The sequence below is a fragment of the Saccopteryx bilineata genome, chromosome 1 (genome assembly GCF_036850765.1).
Source record: "Saccopteryx bilineata isolate mSacBil1 chromosome 1, mSacBil1_pri_phased_curated, whole genome shotgun sequence".
Lineage (NCBI taxonomy): Eukaryota > Metazoa > Chordata > Mammalia > Chiroptera > Emballonuridae > Saccopteryx > Saccopteryx bilineata.
In genome coordinates this window covers 114,434,152-114,453,044 of record NC_089490.1, presented here as the reverse complement: position 1 = coordinate 114,453,044, position 18,893 = coordinate 114,434,152, and the positions used below count along the sequence as shown (strand labels likewise).

The window sequence follows — 18,893 nt, the reverse complement described above, 5'->3', positions numbered from 1 at the left end:
AACAGGGAGAGACAGACAGACTCCCGCATGCACCCGACCGGGATCCACCCGGCACGCCCACCAGGGGGCGACGCTCTGCCCACCAGGGGGTGATGCTCTGCCCCTCCGGGGCATCGCTCTGACGCGACCAGAGCCACTCTAGCGCCTGGGGCAGAGGCCAAGGAGCCATCCCCAGTGCCCGGGCCATCTTTGCTCCAATGGAGCCTCGCTCGCAGACAAATTTTTAATAAAAAAAATAATGTTAAAAATATAAAACATTCTCATGTATTACAATCCATTCATTTCCTACCGTTTATGTTTATGGTTGCAGGTGGCTGGAGCCAATCACAGCTGTCCTCTGGGACAACACCAAATTTTTATTGGATAATGCGTAACGTACACGGGTCATTGTATGGCTCTTATGGAATTACATTTTAAAATATGTGGCATTCATGACTTTCTCAACCAAAAAGTTTCCTGACCCCTGCTCTAGCCAGTGACCTTGGGTCTAAGCTGGTGAGCTTTGCTCAAACCAGATGAGCCCGCGCTCAAGCTGGCGACCTTGGGGTCTCGAACCTGGATCCTCCACATACCAGTCCAGCGCTCTATCCACTGCGCCACCTCCTGGTCAGGCTTGTTAAAGTTTTGAAGTGTGATTTATTAACTAGAAGAATTCCCTTTAACTTCTTAATTAAATTAAGCAAGAAGCTTACTATGAAATGTTATTTGCAGGGTGGCTTTTATCTGGAAGTGTTTCACTTCCTCCTAATCTAAGATCGTTTACCTTCCAACAGAAATAGACTGATAGAAAGAACAGACTGATGGTGGCCAGAGGGGTGGGGTTGGGCCGCTGGGTGAGGAAGGTGAAGGGATTGAGAAGTACAGATTGGTAGTTAGAAATAGTCATGGGGATGTGAAGCACAGCATAGGGAATATAGCCAGTAATTTTGTAATAACTATGTATGGTGCCAGGTGGGTACTGGAAATATCAGAAAACTTTGTAAAGTATATGATTGTCTAACTGCTGTGGTGTACATCTGAAATTAGTACAAAATAATACTGAATGTAAACTGCAATTGAAAAATTGAAAAACATTTAATAAGAAAAAATAAAATAGTTACCTTCTAAAACTGTCAATGACAGATTGAAAGAAGAATACAATTTTATATGGTCAAAGGATATCTGTTTCTCACAATGCAGTGTGTTTCAGGCTTTTGTCCCTTCTCTGGGCCTTTCCCTTTTTAAAAATTTTAAACAGCCCTGGCCGGTTGGCTCAGCGGTAGAGCATCGGCCTAGCGTGCGGAGGACCCGGGTTCGATTCCCGGCCAGGGCACATAGGAGAAGCGCCCATTTGCTTCTCCACCCCTCCGCCGCGCTTTCCTCTCTGTCTCTCTCTTCCCCTCCCGCAGCCAAGGCTCCATTGGGGCAAAGATGGCCCGGGCGCTGGGGATGGCTCTGTGGCCTCTGCCTCAGGCGCTAGAGTGGCTCTGGTAGCAATATGGCGATGCCCAGGATGGGCAGAGCATCGCCCCTGGTGGGCGTGCCGGGTGGATCCCGGGCGGGCGCATGCGGGAGTCTGTCTGACTGTCTCTCCCCGTTTCCAGCTTCAGAAAAATGATAAAGAAAAAAAAAAAAATTTTTAAACAGGGCACTGGCCGGTTGGCTCAGTGGTAGAGCGTCGGCCTGGCGTGCGGGAATTCCAGGTTCGATTCCTGGCCAGGGCACACAGGAGAAGCGCCCATCTGCTTCTCCACCCCTCCCCCTCTCCTTCCTCTCTGTCTCTCTCTTCCCCTCCCGCAGCCGAGGCTCCATTGGAGCAAAGATGGCCCGGGTGCTGGGGATGGCTCCTTGGCCTCTGCCCCAGGCTCTAGAGTGGCTCTGGTCGCAACAGAGCGACGCCCTAGAGGGGCAGAGCATTGCCCCCTGGTGGGCAGAGCGTCGCCCCCTAGTGGGCGTGCCAGGTGGATCCCGGTCGGGCGCATGCGGGAGTCTGTCTGACTGTCTCTCCCTGTTTCCAGCTTCAGAATACTACAGAATTGCACTCCTTGACTAGAGGGTTAAAAGCCACTTCATCCTCTTTGTTCTAGAACTCTAGGTGGCTATAACTTTCCATCTTTAGAAAGCAGTCTGGTTCTTGAATGAAAGACTACTTCTTACATGTTAGTATTATTCACTTAAACTATTAAAGAACGCCTGCCCTCTTGTGTCTGTAGAGACTGCTACAATAAGGAGTGAATTAGCAAGTTTATCATGCTAGAAACACAGCATTCCACCCTACAGGGATTTTCTACTGCAGAGCTTCCTCAGGCACGGCTGCCGAGTATGGCCATATAACTTAAACACTGCAGAACAACCCCAGCCCAAGAGGTGAATGAATGGTCACTGAAATTTATCCACACTTTGCTTGTCAAGCTATGTGTCCTATGTCCAGGCTGGACCTTCCCAGAGGGGGTTGCCCATTGAAATATCATTCCAGGGTGCCTGCCATCTGCACCGCCTGGAGTGTGCGACCTTCTCTCCTTTATACCAACTTCTGTACAGTCTTGTGGAGGTTCATGAATCAGTTGTAGACTGCTCTTAACATGCCACTTTCCTACTCAGAAATTAAAATTAGATGCTTAGAGCTGAATGATAGCGCTTAGTCCCAGGTTATCAGAGGAAAGTATCGAGGAACTGAGAGGCAAAATGAGACGTGCCAGATTTGTTAGGGAGCTGAAATGGAGGCCTTCTGACTCCCAGGCCATACTCTGAAGTCTTACTTTCAGCTTCGATGATCCCTGTACTTGACCCACACTACCTGTCCAGGTGCTTGTCGAGTGAATGAGTGAATGACTATCCAACTATATTTTCTAATGTTTTTTGCCCCCACGTCCCTGAACTTCCACTCTCTTATGCCATGTCTATACCTACCATACACCTTTGTTCATATTATTGCTCCTACCTGTAATGCTCACTGCTCTCTACCTGGTCAACACAGTCCAGGTCTACTTCCTCCATAAAGCGCTCCTCCTCCAGACTTAGTGGAAAGAGCACGGGCCTGGATCAAGGGCCTGCACCCGGGGTCTGCCAGGAGGTGGCTCTTGGATCTTGAATAGAGGCCCTCTCCCCTCTGAGCCTCATCTTACTCTTCGCAATTACAAAAGCGCCAGACTACATTGCTCAGTGTGTGGCATGCACAGTGCTGGTCAGGTGGTATTAAGTGGTTCACGGACAGGCATTTTTGGCAAGTTAGTAGAAAGAAATTTGTTTAAATGTATTAGTTTGGGAGAAAAAAAACTCCAAAACATTAAACTCACATACAATTCCTTAGGTATTATGATATGTGACAAGGCTAGATATTTCGAGTTTGAAAAGAGAGTTGATTTAAGGACAAATATTAAGTAAACAATAGTGCAGATATAATCAGAGGTGACAAAAATGATAAGGTGGTGATTAAGTGCTGGAAGTTTGTGAAGCCCCAGAGGAACTCACCACTCACCACGTCGGACGGTCGCCGGGGCCTTCTCTTACGTGAGTTTGTTAGCGTGATGGTGTGCCCACACTGTCCTCGCTCCGTGCTACAGCTGGGTCTGATATTCCTTGATTGTCACCACACTCATCACAGTATCAAGCCCAAAATAGGTCTTTAAAAAGGACTTACGGCTTCACTGATTTTCCTGTGTTGCCTTCATCATTTATAAAAGGCATTGATCCAGAGTATCAATATCCTAAACTACAAAACCATGTTCACTTTGATCAATGTAGATTTTTTTGTGTTTATAAAAATCTAGACTCATTACTTAAAATACGGAAAATACAAAAAAAAAAAGTAGAAAGAGAGAGAAAAGAAGGCACCCGTATTCTTATAATCCAACAGCGAACCCTGCTCAGATCTCTAACTGGAAGTTGTCCTGCAAAACCCTAGCAAGTGGGGATCTATTTCTGTTCGGCATTTTGGGAAATTGGAATATTCATGATTTAATATATTTTTTTGTCATCTATATTATAAAATAAAAAAATTTCAATGGTGAATCCAGGGATGGGGGTCCACTGGCACCCTCAAAAGCAGCAGAGGTGAGCCAAAGCTGGAGAGAATACCGCAGGCCCAGGACGGTAATAACAATGATACGCTTCGCAAAATGCATCGTGTATGCAAAGCTCTGTGCTAATAGTGATGGATCAGTATTCCAGGTAGACGTGTGCTGATTTGCCTATTTGTCTTTCCTGTAGGGTTTTTAGAGTCTCTCGACGACTTTTACATTCTTAGCAGTGGTTTGGTATTGCTGCAGACTACAAACAGCGTTTATAATAAAACCCTACTAAAGCTCATCACACCCCAGTCTCTCCTGGCCTGGCAGAGAGTCCGTGTGGCCAATATGATGGCCAGTGATGGCAGGCAGTGGGCAGAGATATTTTCAAAATACAACTCCGGTAAGTGGCCCGACAGAGTAGCTTTCAGGTACCTATATATGTTTTAGATTTCGAGTTAACCAGTAAAGCCACGCCCATGCCCTGCTTCGGGCCTCTCCCGCTATTTCAGGCACCTATAACAATCAGTACATGGTCCTGGACCTGAAGAAGGTGAAGCTGAGACGCAGCCTCGACACAGGCACCCTGTACATTGTGGAGCAGATTCCTTCATATGTGGCGTGTTCTGAACAAACGGATGTACTCCGCAAAGGTACCTTCTGCATGCCAGGAGTCGGGAGCATGATGAGTCTGTGTGTGTGAGTATATGGCGGGGAACGTGTGTTGTGTGACTGTATGACATAGGAGTGTGTCCTGGGGAGGAAATGATGGGAACGCCATCACGAGTTACACTGGGACAGAATTTCCGGGTTCTGAGCACTGTGTAAAGCCAGAGAAACATGTAACACCCGCACGTGAGGCTCTGAAGTAGACTGGGACAGAGCTGGGCACTCACCATCTTATACTTCCATGGCTCTCATAGTACCCTCTCTCCTGGGTGCCAGAGTTAAGCTTCCAGTTCAATTCAGCCACGATTCATGGAGGGCTACGCTGGCCTAGGGACTAGGAAAGCGCAATGCAGGTACAACACCCCTGAGCTTCAGGGACTCATGGGCTGTAGGGGAGCAAGGCCCAGGGGGCAGCCATTATAGAGCCGGGAAACTAGAGATCGGTGATGAGCTCTGAGTTAACCAGAGGTTTCACAAAGCCCAGCGGTGAAACCGAAGGGACTGTCACCAGTGGGAGGGCTCAGGGAAAGTGGGTCTGGGGGAAGAGAATGCAGCCCAGACACGGAAGCCCAGGCTCTGCAGCCACGCTGCCTCGGTTTGAATTTCTGCTTCTCAAGATCTCAGCAAACTCTCCCCTCTCTCCAACTCTCACCTTCTTCATCCATAAAACACGACAGTAATGAGACAGGTCCACAGTCACTGGTAAATCTGAATTCTCAAAACCTCGAAATCTAAGAGCGAAAGGCTTTTTATTTTGTTGGGGGGTTTTTTTTGTTTGTTTTTTGTTTTTAGTTCTTGCTCACTTGATAGCAAACTATGACTTGATCTGAACTCATTTGGTAGCAAGAACTAACTTGAACTATTTATATCTTTATCTCCTCTTCTCTAGAGAGACTGTTTATACACTAAGCTACAGAAATATCTGTATCTTTTGAGTAAAAGGTGCTTGTATAACATAAGCACTCCATTGCTGTTCTAAAATCTGAAAAAGCCCTGAATATACAAGGTCTCTGGCTTGAGCAATGTGTCAGTGGCTCAGCTGGAGCCCCTTGGTCAAGTCACATATGAGAAGCAATGAATGAATAAGTAAAGTGCCACAACTACGAATTGATGCTTCTCATCTCTCTCCCTTCCTGTCTGTCCCTGTCTCTCTCTCTCTCTCTCAAAGAATTAAAAAAAAAAAAAAAAAAAAAAAAAGCCCTAAATTCTGAAACACATTTGGCCCTCAAGAGTTTTTGGATCTGGGGGTGTAGACCTTCACAATTGAACAGGGTATAAAGCTAATAGAGAAAATTCTTGTAAATTCTTGAGCATATTGCTGGCTTTATTGGCACACACAGTAAGTGCTCACTGAATATTTGTAAAATAAATAAAAGTGAAGATGATGTTTGAGTGGAGGTTGAAAGGCCCAAAATTTGACAAGTGAAAATGAAAAACTGGTGTGACTGAGAAACTATTGGCTCAAGACAGCTAACGGGAAGGTGGTGAAGTGAGAGCTAGGTGGTCAGCAGAAAACATCAGCCTTGTGTATGTTGCTAAGCAGTTTAGCCTTTATCTTTTAGCACGTGGAAGTTTCTGAGAAGGAAGAATATAGACTGGAGGTCAGAGAGAAGAGGTTAGGAAACAATTGAAATAGATGGGCTGATCGATGAGTGGGAACAGAACCAAGATAAGGTATGGAGCCTGGGAGAGGGGCCACAGCATGGTCCTCAGTTCCCTAGGTCTCCAAATCAATTCGTAATGACACCTGGAGTGAGCCATCCCAGCAGGAATGGCTCACACTATGACAGAGTAAGGTGGAAACTTCAATTGCCAAGCAGATCAGATACTAGCAAGTAGTAGACCTACTTCCTTTTCCAAGAGGAAAATTCACCTGAGAAGTCAAGTCATTCGGTGGTTTCTAGGTTAGCATGGCAGTTCATGGTCTGACCTTGAAGGCTGGTCCATGGTCAGCTAAGAACCTGATAACGGCGTGCCTTCAGAGAGATTTCTGAGTAGTGGAGATGTCCCTATGTTGCCTGTCCCCTAGCACTAACCCAGGCCACTATAATTTGGGATGTTCCTGAAATGTTGATTTTACTACAGCTGTGTCACATGTTTGACGCTTAGTGACTGGTGGCCTTGGCACACTACCAAGTTTTGAGTGAAGCTGAGATTTGATGAATAGAGTCAATGCAGTTGAAAGCCTACTGGAACCTTAAAGATCATCTCCAACCCCCTCATGTTATGAACTCTCCTTTTTCCTCCCACTGCTGAAAAAAAAAAAAAAAACCAGTCACAACAACAGAAAGAGGTTAAACTGCCTAAGACCTCATCGTTCAGCCTGGAGCCTAGCGTTCAGGCTGACTGTGCCACCGTGTCCTTCCACTCTCCCGTGCCTGGCACCTGGTGTCTTTCCTGTCAGGATCACAGTACGAAACCACCTTTTGTATTTCACTACTCAAATCCACTGAAATGAGCTCCCCAGACCACTTTGTGTTATACTTTCATTTTGATTTATAAACACTAAGGTTATTTTCTGGTTAATAGATTGCTTTAAGAATTTTGGGTGAAAAACAAAAAGTTCTGGTGCTCTCTTCCTCCTAATGAAATAATCTAGAGGTATACCAATTCTGTAAATTACAAGGAGCAGTTTGACTGCCAGGTTCACAAAGTTTTATATTCTATATAATACCATTTTGTAATTACCTACCTGTGCCAGGTTTCAAAAGAAATCGTCATTAATAACATTTCTTTTGTTCCTTCTTTTTCCTTTTCTTTCTCCCTCATTCCCGCTCTTCCAAATCAGGATACTGGCCCTCCTACAACATTCCTTTCCATGAAAAAGTCTACAATTGGAGTGGCTATCCAATGTTAGTTCAGAAATTGGGTTTGGACTACTCTTATGATCTCGCTCCACGAGCTAAAATCTTCCGGCGTGACCAAGGGAGTGTGACTGATATGGCATCCATGAAACGTATCATGCGATACAACAGTACGTAGCACATATCTCAAAAATCATTCTTCAGCTTGACCTGTGGTGGCGCAGTGGATAAAGCATCAACCTGGGATGCTGAGGTCACCGGTTCAAAACCCTGGGCTTGCCTGGTCAAGGCACATATGGGAGTTGATGCTCCCTGCTCCTCCCTTCTTCTCCCTCTACTCACTCTCTAAAAATGAGTTAATAAAAAAAAAATTTTTTTTAATCATTCTTCAAAACCCCTCTACTTCCTCATGGATAAAGAATCCATGTAAGTTTATCATCTCTGTACTATTACAAATTATGAGAAGTTATTGAATCAAATATTTAGTATTCAATTAATACTATACATATTTCATACGCAACAAATCGAATTTTGTCCCCCTTTATATAATGACAGGGAGAAGAGTACAGATTTTTTAACTGAAAAAATTGTATGTGAAATAAATTAGAAATGACCCATATGGGGATTTTTTTTTTTTGTATTTTTTTGAAGTTGGAAACGGGGAGGCAGTCAGACAGACTCCCGCATGCACCCGACCGGGATCCACCCGGCATGCCCACCAGGGGGCGATGCTCCGCCCATCTGGGGCATTGCTCTGTTGCAACCAGAGCCATTCTAGTGCCTGAGGCAGAGGCCATGGAGCCATCCTCAGCACCCGGGCCAACTTTGCTCCAATGGACCTTGGCTGCGGGAGGGGAAGAGAGAGACAGAGAGGAAGGAGAGGGGGAGGGGTGGAGAAGCAGATGGGTGCTTCTCCTGTGTGCCCTGGCCGGGAATCGAACCTGGGACTCCTGCACACCAGGCCAACGCTCTACCACTGAGCCAACTGGCCAGGGCCAGAATTTAATTACCACCCCTCCTCCACCACACAGTTTCCTTTCCAAGGATAAAAACAAAAAACCAAAAAACCAATAAAACAAAAATTATTCATAATTACTTTATTTTTGATGAACACTAATCAAAGTCAAATATGTTTATTCTGTTGAAAAACTGGTGCACATTTATCCTGTTAATGTCTCTTCCATCCACTCTTCATTGTGCAAGGATCTGGAGAGCAGGCGGGGCCTGGGGCAGGGAACTTAGTCGTCCCTTCCTAGTACAAGCCCAAGGACACTTCTGATCCTGCCAGCGGGCTGGGCTGTGGAGGCCTGGGGATATATACTGAGTACCTAGGCTGTAATAGGTCCAAAAAGCTTATTGTGGAACACTGTTATCTCAGAATAGCCAGTACTCACTCTTGTCCCCATCTGTTTCCTAGATTATAAGAAGGATCCTTACAGTAGGGGCGACCCATGCAATACCATCTGTTGCCGTGAGGACCTGAACCCACATGACCCAAGTCCTGGAGGTTGCTATGATACAAAGGTAACAGACTACTGGCATTTATTTCTTTCTTTCTTTATTTTACAGGGACAGAGAGAAAGACAGACAGGGACAGACAGGAACGGAGAGAGACGAGAAGCATCAATCATCAGTTTTTCGTTGCGACATCTTAGTTGTTCATTGATTGCTTTCTCATATGTGCCTTGACCGCAGGCCTTTAGCAGACCGAGTAACCCCTTGCTCAAGCCAGCGACCTTGGGTCCAAGCTGGTGAGCTTTTTGCTCAAGCCAGATGAGCTTGCACTCAAGCTGGCAACCTTGGGGTTTCGAACCTGGATCTTCTGCATCCCAGTCCGACACTCTATCCACTGCGCCACCACCTGGTCAGGCCAGACTACTGGCTTTTAAATTTAATTTCCACCAGCACCTACACCTGTTCAAAGGCATAGCTGCAAAGGTTTTGGTGGCATAAATCACAGTTTCTAATCATTTACTCAAGTCAGGTTTCAGCTTTTTCAGATAACCTGCTGACAGGTGCCATCGCCTAACTTGAAGTCCCTGCTCTGCCACTTAATCACATAATATGCTTGTTTCCTCATGTGTAAAATGGAAATAACAGTCCTTGTCTCATAGGGTTGTTGTGAAGAATAAACATTTAATACCTACAGAATGTTTAGTACAGTATTTTGTGGGTTATTTGAAATGTACCCAGTGATGATGGTGGTGGTGATAATGTCAATGTTTTAAGCTTTACCAGGCTGGCCCAAAGTCCAAAGAACATATAATTGAGAGCAGTGTGACTTTACATTAAATAGAAATTTAATTTAGCTGAAGGTACAGGTAGTTACACCATGGAAATCAGCAAACACTACAAATCAAGGCCCCTTTTTCCCCCTCAAAGAGCTTGTTAAAAATGTAGCTGGACACTCCTGGGTTTGGGGTAGCGAAGAGTATGAGCTAGCCATTTAGTTGAAGAGAATCATCTACCACATCCTTTCACACTTTCAGTTTGGGCATGTGTATTTTCATTTGCAACTCCAGCCCTGAATTCTAGAAGAAATCTGTTAGGAGTTAAATATCTTGTCTTCAGAAACTCTGAAACTGTAAGAATGTTAACCCCCCCCCCACACACACACACACATGCACTCATGATTTTTTCTATCAGTATAATGCCTAAAAAGCAGATGGCTTCGTCTGAGTTCCAACTCACCCTACTTTTTAGCTATGTGATGATGGCAAAGCTTTAGCTTTAATGACTTCCAGTATGTTATATAATGTACACGAAGTAGTGAACACACAGCTTGGCATGCTGCTGAAGCCCAATGAATATTTTTGTATTTATTTCTTTTTAATGATATTTACAAACATTCTGTCAACTGTATCACGTGTTATATCCATTCCAGAATATACAAAGGAGAACTACCTCTGCTGCTTTGCTTAGGAGAATCCAAGCTGACCTGCCATTTGTCGTTTTACTTCTGGAAACAGGAGCCTGTCAATTTTTCATCAAAAAAGTTTCTGTTGAGGACATACTTTAAAAATATTTCTCTTGAGCCATTTCGAATATTGGGAGAATCAGAAGTTATGAGACATTTTCTTGTTTTCCCTCTCAAGAGCTGCTGCTACCCAGTATTTAGGTGTTTATGAGAACCATGGCCCTCATCTTCTGACACTGAGTTACACTTGCTAACTCGTGTTATCATACTAATAAAAACTTTTGAGGAAGTAGTATTTTCTTGGCACTGTGCCACGCACCTGCTTTCATTAATCTTCACGACAACTTCTCTTGGACGCAGGGTTATTAGCTGACTTTACTACTGAGGAAACTGAGTCCTATGGAGGTTCTTTTTTCAGTAAATTTTGGAGCTAGAATTTTGATGGTAATTTGATTACATTATCTCACACTTTTGGCTATGGTGTTAATACCCTTCTACTAGTCAATTCACATCTGAATGGCCAATGAATACAAAAAACTGTATTGTGGAAGCTTTGCAAGAATGTTGTTTTAAAGGGGCTAATAGTGTAACTTTGGAAAAAGAGCAGGAAAAAAAAAAAAAAAAAGAAAACAGGGATTTAGCCAGGTTTTTTTCCAAATGTTTTTTCTAAAATGTCCCCTTTCTTCTCTTTCCAGGTGGCTGATATCTTCCTAGCATCAGAGTACACGGCACATGCCATCAGCGGTCCCACAGTACAAGGTGGCCTTCCTGTTTTTCACTGGAAGCGCTTCAACAAAACTCTCCATGAGGGCATGCCAGAGGCCTATGACTTTGACTTTATTAAGATGAAACCAATTTTGACACTTGACACAAAATGAGACAGAGGGAGATGAGGAAATAGAAGGTAATGAAAAAGCTGCAAATAAGATACCAAAGGCACTATTTTAGCTATGTTTTTCCATTCAAATTAGTCTTAATAAAATGTATTGAGTTTAATCTTATCCTGCTGTTGGTAGTTTACAAGAATTCACTATAGCAAGCACTGTAGAGGAAACATTAAGTATGATTAACAATACCAGGCTTCAGCATACAAACTTACAAGAAGATATGGCAGAAACTGCTCCCCTGCTCATCCAAATCCATATTCTCTTTTTTTTTGGATTTTTCTGAAGTTGGAAACGGGGAGGCAGTGAGACAGATTCATGCATGCACCCGACCGGGATCCACCCGGCATGCCCATGGGGGGGGGGGGGCGGGCAATGCTCTGCCCATCTGGGGTGTCGCTCTGTTGCAACCAGAGCCATTCTAGCGCCTGAGGCAGAGGCCACAGAGCCATCCTCAATGCCCGGGCAAACTTTGCTCCAATGGAGCCTTGGCTGCGGGAGGGGAAGAGAGAGACAGAGAGGAAGGAGAGGGGGAGGGGTGGAGAAGCAGATGGGCGCTTCTCCTGTGTGCCCTGGCCGGGAATCGAACCCGGGACTCCTGCACGCCAGGCTGACGCTCTACTACTGAGCCAACCGGCCAGGGCTCAAATCCATATTCTTTTAACATGTGGCCACACACACGTGTAAGGAACTTCCCAGGCCCTAGGAAGTTGTGTCACATGACGGAGTCCTTGCCAATGGAATCTGAGATGGGCACCACTTTCAGGACTGGTCCCTAAGAACCCATGCCCTGCCATCCCTGGGCTGAATACACTTCCAGACAAAGCCCGAAGGAAAGGGTGAGCTATGTTTTCAAAGGAACCTCTAATACAGGGGTCAGAAACCTATGGCTCGTGAGCCAGATGTGGCTCTTTTGATGGCTGCATCTGGCTTGCAGACAAATCTTTTTTTTCCTTTTTTCTGAAGCTGGAAACGGGGAGACAGCCAGACAGACTCCCGCATGCGCCCGACCGGGATCCACCCGGCACACCCACCAGGGGCGACACTCCGCCCACCAGGGGGCGCCGCTCTGCCCCTCCAGGGCACCGCTCAGCCTCGACCAGAGCCGCTCCAGCACCCGGGGCAGAGGCCAAGGAGCCATCCCCAGCACCCAGGCCATCCCCGCTCCAATGGAGCCCGGGCTGCAGGAGGGGAAGAGAGAGACAGAGAGGAAGGGGGGGGGGGTGGAGAAGCAAATGGGCGCCTCTCCCACGTGCCCTGGCTGGGAATCGAACCTGGGTCCCCTGCACGCCAGGCCAACGCTCCACCGCTGAGCCAACTGGCCAGGGCCCAGACAAATCTTTAATTAAAAAAATAGTAACATTAAAAATATAAAACATTCTCATGTATTACAATCCATTCATTTCCTTACGTTCATGTTCATGGTTGCGGGTCGCTGGAGCCAATCACAGCTGTCCTCCGGGACACCACCAAATTTTTATTGGATAATGCGTAATGTACATGGGTCATTGTATGGCTCTCATGGAATTACATTTTAAAATATGTGGCATTCAGGACTCTCTCAGCCAAAGTTTCCTGACCCCTGCTCTAATAGAAATGCAGTGAGTGATTTTTCTGGGCATTAACAGATAGCAGTTGAGTCTGTGTGGTGCAGGCTGGACACGCGATAGAGCACACGTTAATGTTGACTTCCACTACTGAAAAGCAGCATATCTAATCTGGGAGCAACTGCATAACTTTCTTTTCCAAGTTGAAGAACTGTGTGGTTTTAGTGCTGTGGTGTGTCATACAGGTTCAATACATACTGTATGGTCTAATGGGTGATCCTTAATGAGGTGAGAGACTTTCAAGAAAAGAAACGTAAGGGCCAAGAATAATCAGAATGAATCAGAGTACTCAGAATGTTAAAAACCCAGTAGTTTATTTCAAAGTAGAAATTTCAGGCTTGCCGGACAAAATTCCACTACAGTTAACACTTACACAGACACTAGTCTACTGTACATTTAGAAAAGAAAAAAACAAAACAAAAAAACAACACAAAAACCTTTAAAACCTAATTAAAAATAGGGCAACTTACTATAGCCCAATTTATATTAGACATTAGGAAGGTCTCACAAGGTCTTATTATTTACACTTTCAACTGCAGTAAAGAAAAAATCAGAATGCAAGTCTCCTACAAAGGATTGATTTTTATAAGTAACTTTGAAATGGCTGATGGAATACTAAAGCCAGGATCTCCAAAAGGTGTTTGCCCAGTTACCTTATTTACAAACTAACAACAAAAAAAAAAGGACACCATTTAAATATAAATGATTGGTATGTAGCTGAAGCTACAAATTAAAAAACTTAGCATGTACACTATTTGTACTGTCTTGTCCCTCCCCATTGGCCGACTCAAGAGAAGTAGACTTTAGGAATGACATGTCTCCCACGGTAACAAAACACCTCGTTAAGTATTGTTCTAACCTTTGTCCCACAATGTAAAATAAGAGGGGAAGGGGACATTATCTGCTCAGTAAGGAAGGCAGAATCATACACTGGTTTTAGATCAAGTCACCTGCAATTATCTAATACTGGGATATGTTTTCTCTGGAAATTAGAATGAAACAGGGCAGCGACAGCAACCAATCAATGGTAAAATTAAAATAACAAATGAATCATAAGATACTGAAATAGCCCAAAAGGGAAAGTCTGCAAAAACACTTGGAAGGTCTTTTGTAAAGATCACATATATAAAAGCAAGAGAGGAGGATATTATACCACAGACATTATTTTGTTAATCTGGTACAGTACTGGAAAATTCATGGAACAAGATAAATGCATGTCATGTGATATTAACACTCACCTTGTTGCATAAATAATAATTTAGAAAATATAAGCAAAAGAACTAACAATAAAAACCTAGTAAACACTTATGCAGTACAGGAAGAGAAGTGTATGGTGCAGGCTATCTAAGGAGTTCTGCAGAGATGTACCTTCCATTTCTCTGGGGGTGAGAAGAGTGGGAAACATCTTGCTGTGAAGCAAATGGTACCCTAATACTTTTCAAAGAAGAAGGTTTTCCTCTTCACTTTTGTCATTAACTTCTACTGTGTTAAACAGTACACATTATTCTGCATATTTAAAAAAGTGAGTCCGGAGAAATAAGAGTGATCTAGTTACCTCATCGAGTTCACTGTTAACTTATCTCTGTAATTTATAAATTTACTGGCAATAACATAATTTTGGAAAGAGGCTTTCTCACATTTAAAACAGGGTAAAAGTAGTCTAAAAAAAGTGCAAAGTATAAAATAACAGCCTGATCAGGTGGTGGCACAGAGAATAGAGTGTGGGTCTCAGATGCAGAGGACCCAGGTTCGAAAACCCGAGGTCACTGGCTTGAGCGTGGGATCATAGACATGACCCGATGGTCGCTGGCTTGACTGGAGGCCCCCCGCCCCTGCCCAATCAAGGCACATAGAGAAAGCAGTCAATGAACTAAGGTGCCGCAGCAAAGAATTGATGCTTCTCAGCTCTCTCCCTTCCTGTCTGTCCCTCTCTCTGTCTCTTTAGCTTAAAAAAAAAAAAAAAAAAGGAATAACACACATCACTATTACCTTTAAATGCCATATAAACATTCTATATTTTTTGTTAAAATATCAGAAATTTCCAGGATTTCCAACAAAGCAATACTTAACACAAGTATTGTCAGGCCGAAAAGTTACTAAACTTGCATTCTCAAAATGGGATAAACAAGCTTATTTTGTAATACTTTGTGAAAAGGTACCACAAAATAAAAAAGGTATCATAGGTTGTGAACTGCTACAAAAAGTCTAATCAGTAGCTATTGTAGCTATTTCTAGTGGAGTCCTCTATTTTCTCTCCTGAAAGAAACAAACCGAATAAAAAGTGTGCATCAACATTAAAACCTGCCCCTCGGAAGAGACTAGAATTCTAGCCTAGTACCTTTCAGTTAACCAACATAGCTGTTGCCCATAAATCCCATGGTAGACTACTTTGAGGAGACTGTTTTATCATATACTTTCCCTCAAATAATTACAATCTTTCTTTGTACCTTCCTTCCACTGTCTGGAATAAAAAATTATTTTACTGTAGTAAATTTATTTTTAGGGTTAGTATTTTGAGTTTTGTTTTCTTTGACAGAAAACATAATATAGGCTAAAATAATGAAATATTTTCATTCTACTGAGTTTTCTTCACGATTATACATTACAAAAGCTTTATAAAAAGGGATTAGTGAATATAAATGAAAACATTCACTAAGGTAACTTTTTCTAGGCTAAGTAAGCGAATTGTTACCATATGATCATAAAACTCGCCAATAAAGAACAATTTCGATTGTGAGCTTTCTATTCCATAGAGAGGAATGATCTTGAACACAAAATCAACATTGCAACCATTGCAGGTAGAAACATATATACATCAGATACAGGCAGGTGTTCATATACATCTAGAAGATATCTCCCTTCTGAAATTTTCATTGGCATGACACTGGCAACTTCTTTACCATCGTCCTTAGTCCTTGAATATCTACATAGTTGGTTGGCAAATGTGATTCTGGGAAACTTTAATTCTTATTGTGATATTATTTTCTGAAAGTGAAAGGAAGGTTTTAGAGCTTTTATAGTTTGGCAGTGTGTAGGATTTCTTCAATATCAATCAAACTTCACACCTAACATGACAAACACTGGTGAAAGACTGAAGACTTTATACAACTAGAATGCTTCCAATTACAAGCCATCAAAGCTGCAAACAACACAGCATTAACGGAAGGACTAGCTTCCTCCTATAATTCCAGGAGGTATTATCTGAGAAGGTAGAAATCTGAATTCAGATATGGTAAGGGAAGATGACTTGTTAAATTATTTCACAAACTCCATGAATTCCTTTCAAAATATTCCCAACTTCATTCTCATCCCCAACTGTACCCAGCAGTCCTGACCTAAATTCTCTACATGCAAACTATAGTACCTGATACCGACAGAGCTGACACTTGTATTGAAATGCAGGACCGAAGTTGAATGACTAACTCTGGAAAGGAAAAGAGATGCACAGTAAATTATATCTAATTGTTATATAAAATGACCCCAAAGGATATACTTTAAATTCTATCCAAAACGGACACAGCGTAAATCAGACAAAACTTGGCACCATCAAAACAAAGTTAACAAAAGAATGATATGAGAACACAGAGGTAATGGATCTTTCCCTTTACTATTTCAGGTCACTACATTTTGTGAATTTGACTATTTCCTTTGAAAAGAATATTATGCTTTGGGTGATAAACTAGAATTGCTTATTTCTAACACAATGTGAACATAAATACTAAAATATGTTTGAAGGACAAGTTTCTTACACAATACAGTCTTTTGTTGGTCCATTTTACATAAAGTTAATTTAAATAGTAACCAAAAATAAAAGCATTTATATTTTTAGAAGAACACAGCAAGTCAAATTCTTGGGAGTAAAATGTAGTAAATGACCCTGTAAGACTATATAAAATTCTTGGTTTAAAATTTACTTAAGGGAGTGTGCTATATTTTGTGGAGATGAAGGAAAAATGAAGGGTTAAAGGCTGAAAAAGAAGAGTAATGGCCATGTTTATTTTTGCAGTTAATCGTTAAGGCACAAAATAAATGTAAAACTAAGCTTAGAAAAGGGAGGGGCCACTGCAGATGTTTTTCACCTAATTAACAACCCAGAAGAAACCAAAAAAAAAAAAAAAAAAGATGAATGGATCCTTTCTTGTGTTCAAATTAGCCTATTTTAAACTATTTCATCATTCTTTTTTTCCTTTGAGTTTTGTTTGCATTCTGTTTAAATCATGTAACTATGAACCTACAGATCCCTTAGAAGCAGAATCATGCCAGTTACATACCTCAGATCCTTTGATCTACTTACTTTCTACTAGAAGAGAGGTAAATTTGAGAATGAAAATGAGAGCTTCCACTGCAATTAACATATAAATAGAGGTGAAAACCCCTGCACAGACACCAAGCAAATTCCTCAGCCTCAAAACTAAAGGAAGGTGCACATTTACATTTCAAAACCTAGAAGCTTGAATTGTTCAGGAAAAGATTCTTGCTTTATGGGCTGAGTTTTACTCTGATTATAAACAAATGTAGTGTATATATATACATCTGTCCAAGAAATCTTGCACAATGTAGATTTTACAATGACTATCATGCACAAGATTAAAACAAGACCAAAAAGTGGAACTATTCAAGCAGAAAGCGATAAAGGCTCCAAGGTTTAACTGCTCTGGGAAGAAGAGATCACATCTGTTGACTGAGGATCGCAGAAAGGTCCAAACCGTCCATAAATATCCTTGGCCCGTACTGCAAAGTAGTATTTGCTGCCAGATACAAACTGGGTGAGAGTGCATGCCATGGGCAGAGGAAGTGCCTTTACCTCTCCAATCTTTTTCCACTGTGAGGGCACAGTGGCGCTGGGTTCCTCATGGTATGCGTAGAGATGGTAGCTGTCAACAGCGGCACAGGTTCGATCCACCTCCAGGACACTCCACGACAGTACAATGCCATTCTGACTCTGAACCCGTGCTAGCTTCAAGTGTGGCTTCTGAGGCAGAGATGTGCTGGCAGCTTCTGGGGGCAGACGTGGTGGTTGTGGGGCTTCAGGTAAGGGTGCTGGGTGCACAGGGCGTGGGGGCTCCTAAAGAAAGAAAAGCCGTGTTGACTTATTATGACCACGGAAGGGCTGTTTCTAGGAGAACACATCCTAAAGACCCTTTCATATCAAGACTATAGGGGAACACCAAGTACAATACTACTACATCTGGCAAGTTTTATTTGTTGAATTGTAATCAGTCATGTCCCAACACTGCGGCTGAGGTAACCCTACTGCACTTTCTCTAGACTACCTGACTTTTCTTTCGGAAGTAAAAGCCTTTGATGAACATGATCTTGACAGAAACTGAAATAATCATCTACTTCCAACAAAATAATTTATGATTTAATTCTCTACACCACATCTTATTTTAGTATAATGTAACATTTAAATATATTACGCGTGACAGTTTATCATAGGAAATTTGAGTATTCAACTGTGCTTTGATTTTAAAGCTGTTGTTCCATATAAAGACAGTAACATACTCTTACAAATAAGCACACTTAATGATTGTATATTATGTTCTTAGTCAAGCTGCATGAAAAAGGTGGCATTTAAATTAGGCCATAAAAGGTAGGATTTAGAAAGATAGAAAGGTTATATACCTTTCTGCCAATAGATAACGATAAACAGAAGCATGGGGGGTTTGTGGGCAAAACCAGTGTTAACTCACTCAGATACAGAGTATGTGAAAAAGAAAAGATACATTTGGAAAGGTAGGTTAAAGCCAGGCAATGAAAACGAATGAATAATAAGCTTAAAAAGTAAAATTCACTTATCTAACACTGACTTCATCATTACTATTATTATTATATCTGGGTTTTAAGATTACAGTTATAATTTTTACAAAAAAAAAAGATTCAAACAAGAGCCAGGAAATAGAGATATGAGTGATCTTTTTCCCTCCTAAGGAAGCATCATTGCTCACTGACTTGAAACCAGATTTCCTTAAACTGAAATTCATTTAATAAAAACTGTTCTAATATATAGTTCATTAAAATGATTA

General features: G+C 42.5%; 2 protein-coding genes across 8 annotated transcripts in view; one reads left to right on the top strand and one right to left on the bottom strand.

Moving 5' to 3' along the window:
• PLBD1 (phospholipase B domain containing 1) overlaps positions 1-14,840 on the top strand; it is a 72,599-nt gene extending 57,759 nt beyond the window's left edge. The window contains exons 7-11 of the mRNA XM_066264532.1: positions 4,189-4,389; positions 4,499-4,639; positions 7,444-7,629; positions 8,877-8,983; positions 11,072-14,840. Coding sequence (XP_066120629.1) covers positions 4,189-4,389; positions 4,499-4,639; positions 7,444-7,629; positions 8,877-8,983; positions 11,072-11,254 — 818 coding nt within the window. The 3' untranslated portion in view covers positions 11,255-14,840. The remainder of the gene's footprint in view (positions 1-4,188; positions 4,390-4,498; positions 4,640-7,443; positions 7,630-8,876; positions 8,984-11,071) is intronic.
• Positions 13,165-18,893, bottom strand: part of ATF7IP (activating transcription factor 7 interacting protein) — a 119,250-nt gene continuing 113,521 nt past the window's right edge. For all 7 annotated transcript variants that reach the window (XM_066264524.1, XM_066264529.1, XM_066264528.1 and 4 more), the window contains one exon: positions 13,165-17,932. In XM_066264524.1, coding sequence (XP_066120621.1) covers positions 17,513-17,932 — 420 coding nt within the window. In that variant the 3' untranslated portion in view covers positions 13,165-17,512. The remainder of the gene's footprint in view (positions 17,933-18,893) is intronic.